The sequence below is a fragment of the Pelophylax lessonae genome (genome assembly GCF_965119305.1).
Source record: "Pelophylax lessonae genome assembly, chromosome: 5".
Lineage (NCBI taxonomy): Eukaryota > Metazoa > Chordata > Amphibia > Anura > Ranidae > Pelophylax > Pelophylax lessonae.
Genome location: NC_138772.1, coordinates 445,354,408 through 445,368,930, shown reverse-complemented (window position 1 = coordinate 445,368,930; position 14,523 = coordinate 445,354,408). Strand labels below are relative to the sequence as shown.

General features: G+C 41.7%; 1 protein-coding gene across 1 annotated transcript in view; it reads left to right on the top strand.

The window, feature by feature from the left end:
* Positions 1-4,286: 4,286 nt before the first annotated feature.
* The window catches only part of SLCO5A1 (solute carrier organic anion transporter family member 5A1), a 140,919-nt gene continuing 130,682 nt past the window's right edge, over positions 4,287-14,523 (top strand). The window contains exon 1 of the mRNA XM_082259564.1: positions 4,287-5,717. Coding sequence (XP_082115690.1) covers positions 4,724-5,717 — 994 coding nt within the window. The 5' untranslated portion in view covers positions 4,287-4,723. The remainder of the gene's footprint in view (positions 5,718-14,523) is intronic.

Sequence of the window (14,523 nt, the reverse complement as noted above, 5' to 3'; positions counted from 1 at the left end):
CCTCGAATGGCTTAAAAAGGAAAAGGGTTTGATGTCCTTGAATGCTTTGCAATTTTGACCAAAATGTATTTTTACAATTTTTACAGAAAGTTATTACTTCTTCCTTCATGTGCTATTTTATGTTATGTTATCTGTTCGAACCTCTAGATGCAGAATTAGGCTTCAGTGAATTGGCACCTCAAGACCTGAATGGGTCAAGTGAAGGTTTCTCTAAGATATTAAAGATAGCCCTAGCTTAACTGCTGCTTTGCTGTAATATGTAAATGTATATGAACTATGATAGTCACAAATAAACTTACGCTATTGGAATTATTTGCAACTGCTATGAGACAAGTGTGGGACTCATCGGGTTCCTTCATCTGATATAATCCTGTCACTCACATTCCTTTGAAGAGCCTGGAGTAAGGAGGTTGACACATTTTTAGGTAGTCTGCTGTATACTATCTTATAAAATATAGTGAGGTTTGTACTGTATACATAGTTTTGGGCATATTTTTTCTATTGTGCACAGCAGAAGACTTAACTTTATCAGGGGCGCTGTAACAACTGCCAGCTAGTTAAAGCTGAGTTCCACTCTTCCTTTTTTTTTTTACAAATACCTCTTTTCTCAATGCCCCCCGGTGTACATTCCTAAATGGAGATATATATATATATATATATATATATATATATATATATATACACACAGTGCCTTGCGAAAGTATTCGGCCCCCTTGAACTTTTCGACCTTTTGCCACATTTCAGGCTTCAAACATAAAGATATAAAACTGTAATTTTTTTTGAAGAATCAACAACAAGTGGGACACAATCATGAAGTGGAACGAAATTTATTGGATATTTCAAACTTTTTTAACAAATAAAAAACGGAAAAATTGGGCGTGCAAAATTATTCAGCCCCCTTAAGTTAATACTTTGTAGCGCCACCTTTTGCTGCGATTACAGCTGTAAGTCTCTTGGGTATGTCTCGATCAGTTTTGCACATCGAGAGACTGAAATTTTTGCCCACTCCTCCTTGCAAAACAGCTCGAGCTCAGGGAGGTTGGATGGAGAGCGTTTGTGAACAGCAGTTTTCAGTTCTTTCCACAGATTCTCGATTGGATTCAGGTCTGGACTTTGACTTGGCCATTCTAACACCTGGATATGTTTATTTGTGAACCATTCCATTGTAGATTTTGCTTTATGTTTTGGATCATTGTCTTGTTGGAATACAAATCTCCATCCCAGTCTCAGGTCTTTTGCAGACTCCATCAGGTTTTCTTCCAGAATGGTCCTGTATTTGGCTCCATCCATCTTCACATCAATTTTAACCATCTTCCGTGTCCCTGCTGAAGAAAAGCAGGCCCAAACCATGATGCTGCCACCACCATGTTTGACAGTGGGAATGGTGTGTTCAGGGTGATGAGCTGTGTTGCTTTTACGCCAAACATAACGTTTTGCATTGTTGCCAAAAAGTTCGATTTTGGTTTCATCTGACCAGAGCACCTTCTTCCACATGTTTGGTGTGTCTCCCAGGTGGCTTGTGGCAAACTTTAAACGACACTTTTTATGGATATCTCTAACAAATGGTTTTCTTCTTGCCACTCTTCCATAAAGGCCAGATTTGTGCAGTATACGACTGATTGTTGTCCTATGGACATAGTCTCCCACCTCAGCTGTAGATCTCTGCAGTTCATCCAGAGTGATCATGGGCCTCTTGGCTGCATCTCTGATCAGTCTTCTCCTTGTATGAGCTGAAAGTTTAGAGGGACGGCCAGGTCTTCGTAGATTTGCAGTGGTCTGATACTCCTTCCATTTCAATATTATCGCTTGCACAGTGCTCATTGGGAGGTTTAAAGCTTGGGAAATCTTTTTGTATCCAAATCCGGCTTTAAACTTCTCCACAACAGTATCTTGAACCTGCCTGGTGTGTTCCTTGTTCTTCATGATGCTCTCTGCGCTTTAAACGGACCTCTGAGACTATCACAGTGCAGGTGCATTTATACGGAGACTTGATTATACACAGGTGGATTCTATTTATCATCATTAGTCATTTAGGTCAACATTGGATCATTCAGAGATCCTCACTGAACTTCTGGAGAGAGTTTGCTGCACTGAAAGTAAAGGGGCTGAATGATTTTGCACGCCCAATTTTTCAGTTTTTTATTTGTTAACAAAGTTTGAAATATCCAAAAAAATTCGTTCCACTTCATGATTGTGTCCCACTTGCTGTTGATTCTTCAAAAAAAAAAAAAAAAAAAATTACAGTTTTATATCTTTATGTTTGAAGCCTGAAATGTGGCAAAAGGTCAAAAAGTTCAAGGGGGCCGAATACTTTCGCAAAGCACTGTATATATATATATATATATATATATATATATATATATATAATTTTTTTTGGTGGGGTTCCTAAATACCTAATTTTAAGAGATCTGGGCAGCACTTCCGGCCCTGGATGTCTAGGTGATGACCTCATTAGGCGATTCCCACTGACTTCCCAGGAATCCATGGGAAGTGAAGCTTGCTGCTTTCCCCGACTGTACTTGCCTATCTGGGTTCTTGTTTGATTGACAAGTTGCCATAACAGGGTGGGAACTGCTGCCATCATTGCTATGGCAACCTGCATTAAACTGAGCTGTGCATTGTCATTACTGCACAGGTGCAAAATTGGGAGATGCATGCTGGGTAGCCAGCTGCACCTAATCCCGGAATTGCACACAAACTCATTCACGGATTCAGATGCCCACATTCGACATGGCCCCTGCCTACCTCTGAGATCATGTAAGATATTACTGTAAAAGTAACTAGCATGAAGGCAGGACAGTATGTATATATTAACATACTGACAATAACGGGGGAGCTTTAAAAAAAATATGTATTAGGGGAACTGGAGCTCCACTTTAACTGGTATTGGCACAGATATATGTCCCCAGCACAGTATGGATCCTTAATATTTCATCCAAAGATTATTGAAGCAATCACATCACAGACAGTGTCAGTGCAACATTTTGAGGCTACGCAGGATCCCTTTGTCCCTTTGTCAGTCATGTGTCTGCTCACCATGTGACTGGCAAAAGGGTCCTGTGCGGCTTTGAAATGTTTCACTGCTGATGTTTGCGATATGATTACTTCAGTGAACATTTTGATGATATGTTAAGGATCAATGGTGTGCTGGTGACACATGTTCTCGTTTTGTTCTTCCTTGACATCCACATAACAACTTGTTTTCTTCTCCATGTTAGAGACTCGGGAACTCTAAATGTAAACCTAGTTGGTGTGTTTTCCACAATCTTTGTGAAGATTTAAAATGAAGAAATACAGCTATACTTGCCATATTTTAAATATTACACATAATTATTTTATTCACAAAAAGTGCAGCGCTAAGTATAAAAATGATAATAAATACAATGACAAAAAAAGGTTCATTCAAAAAGACATTTTGAAAAAACATAAAGAAGTAAGTATAGAGTGACTAAAATTCCCAAGGAAAAGTCCAAATTGCAAATCCAAGAAGGTAATTGTGATAACAGTCCTTCCTTCCTGTGACACCCAGGGAATGTGTAGAGTGGGGACACCACAGTGTGGGAAGCAGCTTACCAAAAAGCCGTGGCTACTCAAATGAATGAGAAAGCCTCGCCAGATAAAGCATATCACATAGATCTCAGGAACTCCAAGAAACCATGGGTAGCACCGTGGAATAGTAAATTCCTCAAGGAAGCTGAGGTCCATCCAGATCCAGCGATGTTGCATGCTTCCCACACTAGTGCACTGTGGTGTCCCCACTCTACACATTCCCTGGGTGTCACAGGAAGGAAGGACTGTTATCACAATTACCTTCTTGGATTTGCTTCTTTTTGGACTTTTCCTTGGGAATTTTAGTCACTCTATTCTTACTTCTTTATGTTTTTTCAAAATGTCTTTTTGAATGAACCTTTTTTTTTGTCATTGTATTTATTATCATTTTTATACTTAGCGCTGCACTTTTTGTGAATATTTGTACCTTTTGATCACTGTCTGTGGATCTTGTGCTAGCTGCTTTTTTTTTTACTTATAATTTTTTTTCACCTATTTTCTTCACATTTATATCAATTATTAGCGCAGAAATACCCCCCTATTTTTCCACATAATTATTTTACATTTCACTGTAGTTCTTTAAGAGCAAAAATCAGAAATAATGCAGGGTGAAAGAAAAAGCATGATGAAGCTTAGTGTGCACAAACAGCACTTAAGGTTCTTCTAAGCCTCTGCCGTGCTTTGCTGATGGAAGCAGTATGCTGACCTTCTTTGCTTTCTTTCCCTGCTTTACAGATCAGCAAAACTGCCAGTGGAGATATTTGCTGGAGACAATGGGGACGAAAGAACTGCTGTCTGTGGTGGAACCAGGGCTGTGAAAGGTGATGGGGATTGCAGAATGGCCAAGTATTGTATCACGGGTCTGAGGCTTGACCTTCTCTAATGCCCCCTCTTTGTTGATTATCATCTTATCCGGATGGAACAGTTTACAAGGAATCGGTATAAGGACAGCTGCTCGGCTGTATTGGTGTTTATTCAGAGGACATTTTTCGGAAAGACTATAACATTTCTAATAGCACCTTCATGGATAGTAAAAACCCAGTGCAGAATCTCTGACTACCTTTAGACAGGAAAAATGGAAAGCAGTATAAAATGGATTATATTATGATGACTTTAGGAATTCTTTCATATCATTTCATGTTTTAGGCATTGTGTCCCAGAACATTTTCTGACCATGGCTGTAGAACAATCCAGTCCACAGCTGTTCAGTGTCTCATATCATTCTGAGGACAACCATCATGAAGAGCCGAGGGATCCCGCAGAGAAGATTGACAGCTATCGGTCGCTCAGTTTGCCTGTCTTAAATGGGTGTTGTAAATCAACCTTTCAAGAATTTGAATCAAAAGTTGTAGACACGTCCCAAACAGCAGTTGTTGGAGCAAAAAGAAGTTTTTTGTATGGTGTTCAAAAGGAATCTGATTTCAGAGTTGGCCATCATAGAAACCTGTCCACTCAAAGCAGTGCACCTTCCAGTAGGACAATCTTTTCTTTTGCTGCATCCAGTATTCTAGGTACGGGAAACACAGATAAAATGGAATCCACTAGCACTACCAACAATAAAAAAGGCGTCTCTCAATCAATGACACTTTCTACAATAAAAAGCAAGTGGGGTTTTGGTATTACCTTGACGGATTCCCGATGTTTCCTTGTCTGCATGTCTTTTTTAACTTTCATCCAGTCATTGATGGTGTCTGGTTATTTAAGCAGTGTGATAACCACTATTGAAAGACGGTATAGCTTGAAGAGTTCTGAGTCTGGTCTTCTGGTCAGCTGTTTTGATATTGGCAGCCTTTTAGTGGTGGTTTTCATCAGCTACTTTGGAGGACGAGGTTGCAGGCCACGCTGGCTAGCAATAGGCGGTTTATTTATTGCTGTAGGAGCAGCTCTTTTCTCCTTACCTCATTTCATTTCTCCACCTTATCAAATTCAGGAAATGAACTCTTCTGACAGAAATGAAGGGTTGTGTATGAATGGCAATACAACTGCCAAAGATCTGTTAGAGTCATCAATGTGCCCAAAGGACTCAGGAGGGAAAGACCATTCCCTTTATGTAGCTTTATTCATCTGTGCTCAGATTCTCATTGGCATGGGATCCACGCCCATTTACACCCTGGGTCCAACTTATTTAGATGACAATGTCAAGAAGGACAATGCTTCACTCTACCTAGGTAAGAGACTTATTTAAATAATACTGCATTTTCTTACTTTCAATTTCTTACCTGTGTCCATGCAGCTGGTGAAGTTTTAAGATGGTGGGGCACCAGACCCCGCCCTTCCTTTTGACCCCTCCTACTTCTCATAAGACCTCTTAATATGGGATATACTGAGAGACCTCCTATAATATAATAGGGGGTCTCTCACAATAACCCATATTAGGGGGGCTCTCAGTATATTCCATAATAGGGGGTCTCTCACTCCCAGTATATCCCATAGTAAGGGGTCTCTCAGTACTAGTATATCCCCCTATTATGGGATATACTGACTGAGCGTGAGAGAGACACCCCCATATGGGATATTTACTAAGAGACCCCGATTACGGAATATACTGAGAGAACCCCCATATTAAAGAGGGGGTCTCAATATATATCCCATATGGGGGGGGTCTATCTCACTCTCAGTCAGTGTATACTCTCAGTGTCGGTTTGGGCTGCATTCCATGCTTCTCCAGTCTCCACACTGCTGAATGTGTATGCAGCTGCTGCTGAAGTGAGAAGTAACTATACAAAGGAGAGAGGAAAGAATGGTGCTTGTCACTCATCAGGCTGCATGTCCCCCATGCCTGCTCCTTGTCTTCTTGCTGTGACCTCCCCTGTCTCCCCCTGCTGCTCCGAAATTGTCTTTCTGGCTGGCCTACTGTTTCCTGGACAGTGAGATTTCTCTCCCTCCCAATCTGCCACACTGTCAGCTCCTGCACTTACCTTTCCAGACAGTAGAGCAGGGATCCTCAAACTACGGCCCTCCAGCTGTTGCGGAACTACACGTCCCATGAGGCATTGTAAAACTCTGACATTCACAGACATGACTAGGCATGATGGGAATTGTAGTTCCTGAACAACTGGAGGGCCATAGTTTGAAGACCCCTGCAGTAGAGGAACGAACCAAGCAGGAGCAGCGGCAGTAGACTCCTGAGTTCTCACTCACTTTTCTAAATCTTCTTGCCATGCAGGTCTACAGGTGGAAGCCATAGCCTTGCTCCGATTGCTCACCCTTCAGGATGTGGCAGATCCGGGGCTCGGGCACTCCTGGGGCATGGTGGGTCATGGGTGGCGGGCAGTCAGTGGAGGACAGTGGGCATAGCAGGGGGTGGGGGCACAGTGCTGGGACACCTCCTCTCCTCTGTTCTGGCTCAGCAGTGCAGTGCAACAGCCGCAGGGGAAAATCTCCACCTTCTGGTGCAGGGGGGGAAAAAGGCAGAGCAGGTCGGCATATCGGCCCGTCCTAATGAGCTCCATTGAACGCAATAGGGGACTGCCAAGGAGACAGTAAGCGTGGAGAAACAGTTTCTCTGTGTTTCTAATTGACAGTTTTAATGATTTTTAGGACAGATAGCCTGTTGCTAGGCAGATTAGGGCTCAAAAAATCATGATTAGTACTTTTTTATTTTCTAATCTACCTAGCAACAGCAGAGAGCGAGCGAGAGAGAGAGAGAGAGATCAAAATATACAGATATATACAAAGTTAAAAACTCTACAGAAAAAAAGTTTATTTTTATTTTTTTCCCTGCAAACTGGTGGAGGGGCGCAGCCCCAGGAGCCCCTATGGACAAGCCTCCTCTGCCTGTGTAGGTTCATTCCCAACATGAAGTCACGTAGACGCGTTTCACACATACATCTTGCACAACGTGACTTCATGTTGGTGTCTTTGGTGTCATCATTTGTAACATTTTGGAATTAAAAGAAATCTAAAGGCAACTGGAATTCCTGGATGTGCGGCTATTTCTTTTTCTACAAATCATCTGGTTCATCATTTGTTGCTAGGGTTTTCAGCTTTTTTAGCTTCTCCATCAGCTTTTATTTCCTTTTCTATAATTATTCATTTATTTTAAATTATTATTTTTTTTTGTTAGGGTTAAGTTTAGGGGTTAGGGATTGAGTTAGGGGTTAATATTTTATTGTCTTCTTATTTATTTATTTTTTGTTGTTAGGGTGTTAATACTAATACTACTAATAATAATAGTAAATTAATAAATGTAAAATAAATACACAAAAATAATCATAAAAAATAAATACAATAGATTAATACTATGTAATAATAAATAAACCTTAATCCCTAACCCTTAAAAAAGCATATTAGTAAAAAAAAAATAAAACAATATATTACAAAATAAATAAATAAAAAATGATTATTATAATGATATTAGTTTTGTTTTGGATGTTATTATTTTATTATTAATTTAATATATTTTTAAGGTTAGGGGTAATTATTATTTATTTACTACATATTATTTTCATTTTTGATGATTTTTATTTATTTGTGTATATATCTTACATTTATTTATTCATATATTGTTACTATTTTTTTTTTTCTTACATTATTTTTCAATTTGAACAGAAAATAGCTGAAATGCACAAAAATGCGCAAATTGCGTTTCAATTCATTTCTATGGAAATAAAAATGTGCCAAATAACGCAAAAATCTGCCCAATTTGAGTTGCAAATAATGCTCCAGAACTTTTTTGAGCTTTAGGCAACTTGGTTTGGAGATGTGAACCCAACTCCATAGAGAATAATTAGCGCGAATGGGGCCTTAAAAATTGCATCGCATCGCATACTAGCACATTGTGACATTTACCTGCAAACAAAGCCCGCGTTGTCCCCGCTGGCGGCCGCAACCACCTTCGCACATCTTCCTTCTGGGTTGCGGACTCCGACTGTATTACTGGCCGGAGCCACGTGACATCACACTCGCGCATGCGCGCGGGTGCCACCGGTCACAGCACAGGGCTCTGAAGAAATGGCACGGGCGGCCGTTTCTTCAGAGCGCATGTGCCGATGACGTCATCGGCTGCATGCAATGTAAATATCTCCTAAACGGTGCAAGTTTAGGAGATATTTACAGCACCTATTAATCTATTAAAGGCTTACCTATAGGTAAAAGTTCTAAAGGTGGGTTTACAACCACTTTAATGATTTTTTAGGTAAAAGCTTCTCCTTTTAATAGCTTGACCTATATGAGAGGTGAAACGGCAGGCATCCTTCCAATTATATGGAAAGACAGAAGGTAGGAAATAACTCACCTAAGCCATTTTTGGCACAAGGCAGTAGATGCAAATATCAAATTTCCTATGCTCTTGCTTGACATCCATTTGTTACAACACATTATCTCTAACTTATTGATCTAGAATTTTTCAGATTCTGCCTTAAGAGACAAAGCAAAAGCAAGGTCATCTCTGCAGACTATTGAGATTTCATCTCCCTGACAAAAACAAAAGATCAAAAATGTTTCAAAAAAAGCATAAGGCTTGAGACGTTTATTATAATAAACCGGAGTAAAGCCTCGTACACACGCAACGAATTTCCGCCGACCGGTCGTACGTCTTTTGTCCAGAGTGGTGTTTTGTTGGTTGGAATGTGCTCTAGACTGCACACAAATTTTCCCGTACGACAGAATTCTATTTCAGAAGTGATGTCATGTGTTGGATTGCCTTCTTTGTGTTCTTTCATCTCTGAGCATGCCTAGTCTTGCTCATAAGATTTTTCCCCGTCGAAATCTGTACTAATGAGACGAAAATCGGACGTGTTTTGACGGTTGACAAAAATTTTATAGCCTGCACACCAGGATTTTTTCGGGCGAAGAGTCGGTTGTCGGAAGCACCATACTAACAATCTGAAAATCGGCAGATCGGTCGTCGGGCTTAAGTCTCAAGGCTCCGTTCCCATCTAGGCCTTGCTATTTTTACAGGCATTTTTGCAGCGTTTTTGGGTAGGCGTTTTGAGTTGACAAGTGACCAATGAAAAGCAGTAAAACGCCTGTAATCTGCCAAAAAAGAAGCTCATGTACTTTTTGGAACGATGGGCATTTTGCCTAAGGCGACAGGACGCTCAGATGTGAACAGGAGCCATTGAAATTAATGGGATTTGTCTTATAGCAGAAAAACTCCCAAAAACGCCTAGGTGTGAACGAAGCCTAGAGGTGTGCCTTATGCACACTGGGCTTAAAATATAAATAAAGACAAAACTTTTTTTAAATTTTGAATAGAGTGGAAAAGTAATAGAAGGGAAATATTCCAATGGGGACACGTGTTCTGCTGACCTGCGGGTCCCTAAGATTCCCTTCATTTGCAGGGATTTCCTCTCACTTCCTGTTTGGCTATGGGACAGGAAGTAAAGGTAAATCTCCCCAATGGGACCAAGGGGGTAAAAATAAACCTTGCAGGGGTTAGTACCCTCCCTTACTCTATCCAAAATGAAAAGCCTGTAAAAGCACTTCTATGTAAGCCTATGGGGGTTGATTGACTGAAATTGGAGAATGCAAAATCTGGTGCAGCTGTGCATGGTAACCAATCCGCCTTTAACCTCCCTGGCGGTATAATTCTTTTGGATTTTAGGTGCTGAAAGCGGCACCATTATTTTGCATGTAATTCTTGTGAATGAGCAGCCCAAACCAACTGTATTCATTTATTATATATGTATACAGTTGGTTTGGGCTGCTCATTCACAAGAATTACGTATATATATATATTTACATAAAAAGTACAGTAAAACTGCAGGAAAGGGCACTGTGATTTTTTTTTTATTTTGAATGTTATCAGTGTGTTTGGTGTGTTTTTACATTTGAATTTGCCGCGGGTTCCGCCCCCTGCGAACGTCACGTCGCAGGAGACTGAAGCCGGGGCACGGAGACGATTGGGAGGAAGATCCGCCGCGAGACACCAACGAGACACATAGCTGGATCCCGGTGACAAGGTAAGAAACCTCTTTTACAGGATCCAGAAATGCTTCTGGCGGTACCCCGAGTGTGGCTCGGGGTTACCACTTTTGGCTCTGAAATTTAACCCCGAGCCACGCTCGGGAATACCGCTAAGAAGGTTAACCTCCCCCCATCCGCGCTACAGCCTATATACGGCTGCAGCGCTGACTTGAATTTTCGGGAGGCCGTCTTTATACGGCCTCCCAGTAACCCGCTCCCCGCGCGCTCCCGCGAGTGCGCAAAATCTGTGTCGGCCGTGTCCCTTGGACACGGCCGATCACAGATCGTGGTGAATGGCCAATCACAGCGGCCATTCACCACGTGATCGGGCCGTCCAATGAGAGATGATCTCATATGTAAACATATGAGATCATCTCTCATCGCCGGCGCTCCTTCCTCACACAGAGCCTGCAGTGTGAGGAAGGAGGGGGAGCCTCACAGCGCCGGGGACACACAGGAATGTAATCAGGGCACTGATCACCAGTGCCCTGATTACTAAAGGTAAAAACATACGCAAATTGCCCCCCCATCAGTGCCCACAGTGCCTGCCATCAGTGCCCCCCATCAATGCCCACAATCAGTGCCCATAGTGCTGCCAGTCAGTGCCCATCAGTGCCTGCTCATCTAGGCACTAATGAGCACTGACTGGCAGCACTATGGGCACTGAGTGTGGGCACTGATGGTGCTGCCCATCAGTGCTGCTCATCAGTGCCACCCGTCAGTGTCCAGTGCCATCCGCCAGTGCCCATCAGTGCCGCCTATCAGTGCCGCCTCTCAGTGCCCAGCAGTGCCACCTCTCAGTGCCCAGCAGTGCCACCTCTCAGTGCCCAGCAGTGCCGCCTATCAGTGCTCATCAGTGCCGCCTATCAGTGCCGCCTATCAGTGCCGCCTATCAGTGCTCATCAGTGCGGCATATTAGTACCTCCTCATCAGTGCCCATAAGTGCCACCTCATTAGTGCCCATAAGTGCCACCTCATCAGTGCCCATCAGTGCAGCCTATCAGTGCCCATCAGTGCCGCCTCATCAGCGCACATCAGTAAAGGAGAAAAATTTATTTTCAAAATTTACTCGCAGAAAATAAGAAAACTTTTTTTTTTTCAAAATTTTCTGTCTTTATTCTTTTTTTTTGTAAAAAATAAAAAACCCAGAGATGATTAAATACCACCAAAAGAAAGCTCTATTTGTGTGAAAAAAATGATAAAAATTTCATATGGGTACAGTGTAGCATGACCGCGCAATTGTCATTCAAAGTGTGAGAGCGCTGAAAGCTGAAAATTGGCCTGGATGGGAAGGGGGTTTAAGTGCACAGTAGGCAAGTGGTTAAAGTGCGCCACAAACCAAAAACACAATTTAATTCATTTTTAGTATTCAAAGCAAACTCCCCCATCTATACATGTCTCCATGCTTTGTTTTGGGGGGAAATCACTTTGAAAAACACCCCCTGGCATTTCTGGCCATGGCCATCTTGAGTAAGGGCAAATTAATCATGTAGCATTTACTTCCTGCCCTTAGCTCAAGTATGCTTGCAGGAGAGTGTGCTGAGCTGTGAAAACCCCTCCTCCTCCCCGGAAGACTCCTGGGATGTATGACATCATTTGCCTAGACTTGAAACTAGGAAGTAACTGAAGAAATGTAAAAACAATGTTTAAAACAAGTAAATATGATATACTTTCCTATCTCTAAACTAATGCTAGTAGCATGAGGATTAAGAATAATCAATGTTGATTGGGAGAGTGAAGTTCCACTTTAACTTCAGCTTGTTAAATTTAATCTTTGAAAAAAATGAATTGGAAGCTGATTGGTTTCTATGCACCAGATTTTGCACTATGGGTCCATGCGCACACAGGCAAGCTTTTGAAAAAAAAAAAAAAAAATGCATCAATAAATGAATGTATTCCAAAGACCAGAATAACTTAATATTCTGTCCAGTAGATTGCATTTGCGCTTAAACACGTATACATTTTGTAACATTAGCGCTGTTTTTTTCTGCCAATTTCCATAAGCCCGTGTGAAAGGGGCCTTAAAGTGGAAAATTAACCACTTGCTGACCACCCACCGCAGTTTTACTGCGGCAGACTGGCTCGGCTGCGCGAAGCAACGTAGGGCTCCCACCCCCACTACGTAGCAGGGATGCTGATCCACAGGACCAGCGGCCGCAATAGCCGTCGGGCACCCGCTAATAGAGAAGGACGGTCGGCTGTTGTAAACACAGCTGACCGTTCTTCTCTCTGAAATGATCACAGAGCGCATGTGATCTTTCTATATAGGATCACAGGTCTCTGTGCTCATTTCACAAGCCCATCCCCCATACAGTTAGTAAACACTCCCCTAGGCTCACACTGAACCCTTTCATCACCACTGTGTTAACCCCTTCCCTGCCAATGTCATTATTACAGTAACAGTGCATATTGTTAGCACTGATTACTGTAGTAATGCCACTGGTCCCCCCCAAAGTGTTAAAAATGTCAGTTAGGGATTTGTCCGCTGCAATGTCGCAGTCTCGCTAAAAATCGCAGAACGCATTACTAGTAAAAAAATAGAAAAAAAAAAATAAAAATAAAAATGACATAAATATTTCCCCTAGTTAGTAGATGCAATAACTTTTGCGCAAACCAATCAAAATACGCTTCTTGCGATTTTATTTTTTACCAGAAATTTGTAACAGAAAACAAATTGGCCTAAATGGATGAAAATGTTTTATTTTTTTTGGGAATGTTATATAGCAGAATGCGACAAAATATGTTTTTTTTTTTAATAGAATTGTCGCTCTTTTTTTTGTTTGTAGCACAAAAAATAAAAATTGCAGAGGTGATCAAATACCATCAAAAGAAAGCTCTATTTGTGGGGAAAAAAAAAGATATCAATTTTGTTCTGGTACAGTGTTGCACGACCACGCAATTTTCTGTTAAAGTAACGCAGTGCCGAATCACAAAAAGTGGCCTGGTCACTAAGGGGGCAAATCTTTCCAGTCCAGAACTGGTTAAAAAGGGCAATAAGGCAAGCTATATATATATATTGTAATTTTTTTAGATACATTATTTATGTTGCAGTTTTTTTTTTTTTCAATACACTGCTCAAAGTTAAAGGAACACTTTTTAATCAGAGTAGGGCATCAAGTCAGTTAAACTCCTGGGATATTGATCTGGTCAGTTAGGTAGCAAAGGGGGTTGTTGATCAATTTCAGCTGCTTTGGTGTTAATGAAATTAACAATGGGTGCACTAGATGGGCAACAATGCGACATCCTCCAAAACAGGAATGGTTTTACAGGAGGAGGCCACTGACATTTTTTTCCCTATTCATCTTTTCTGACTTATTTCACTAGTTTTGCATTTGGCTAGGGTCAGTGTCACTACTGGTAGCATTAGGGGATACCTGGACCTTATAGAGGTTGCACAGGCAGTCCAACTCCTCCAGGATGGCACATCAATACATGCCATTGCCAGAAGGTTTGCTGTGTCTCCCTACAAGAGTCTCAAGAGCATGGAGGAGATTCCAGGAGACTGGCAGTTACTCTAGGAGAGCTGGACAGGACCGTAGAAGGTCCTTAATCCATCAGCAGGACTGGTATCTGCTCCTTTGTGCAAGGAGGATCAGGGTGAACACTGCCAGAGCCCTACTAAATGACCTCCAGCAGGCCACTGGTGTGAATGTCCCTTTGGCTTAGAGATTGTTTTTTTTTTTTTTTTTAACCATTCTGATAAAACTTTTGTGAATCAGTACTGCTTGGATCTTGAAGAAGGGGACATACCCTGAAAGCTTGTCCTGAAAAATTGTATGTTAGTGCAAATAAAAAAAAGTATCATGGATAGTACTCAATTCACCAAACAGTCAGAAACAGACTTCATGAAGGTAGGCAGAGGGCCCAACGTCCTCTAGTGGGCCCTGTGCTCACTGCCCGGCACTGTGGAGCTTGATTGGCATTTGCCATTAAATACCAGAATTGGCAGGCCCAACACTGGCACCCTGTGCTTTTCACAGATGAGAGCAGATTCACCCTGAGCACATGTGACAGACGTGAAAGGCTCTGGAGAAGCCATGGAGAACATTATGCTGCCTGTAACAT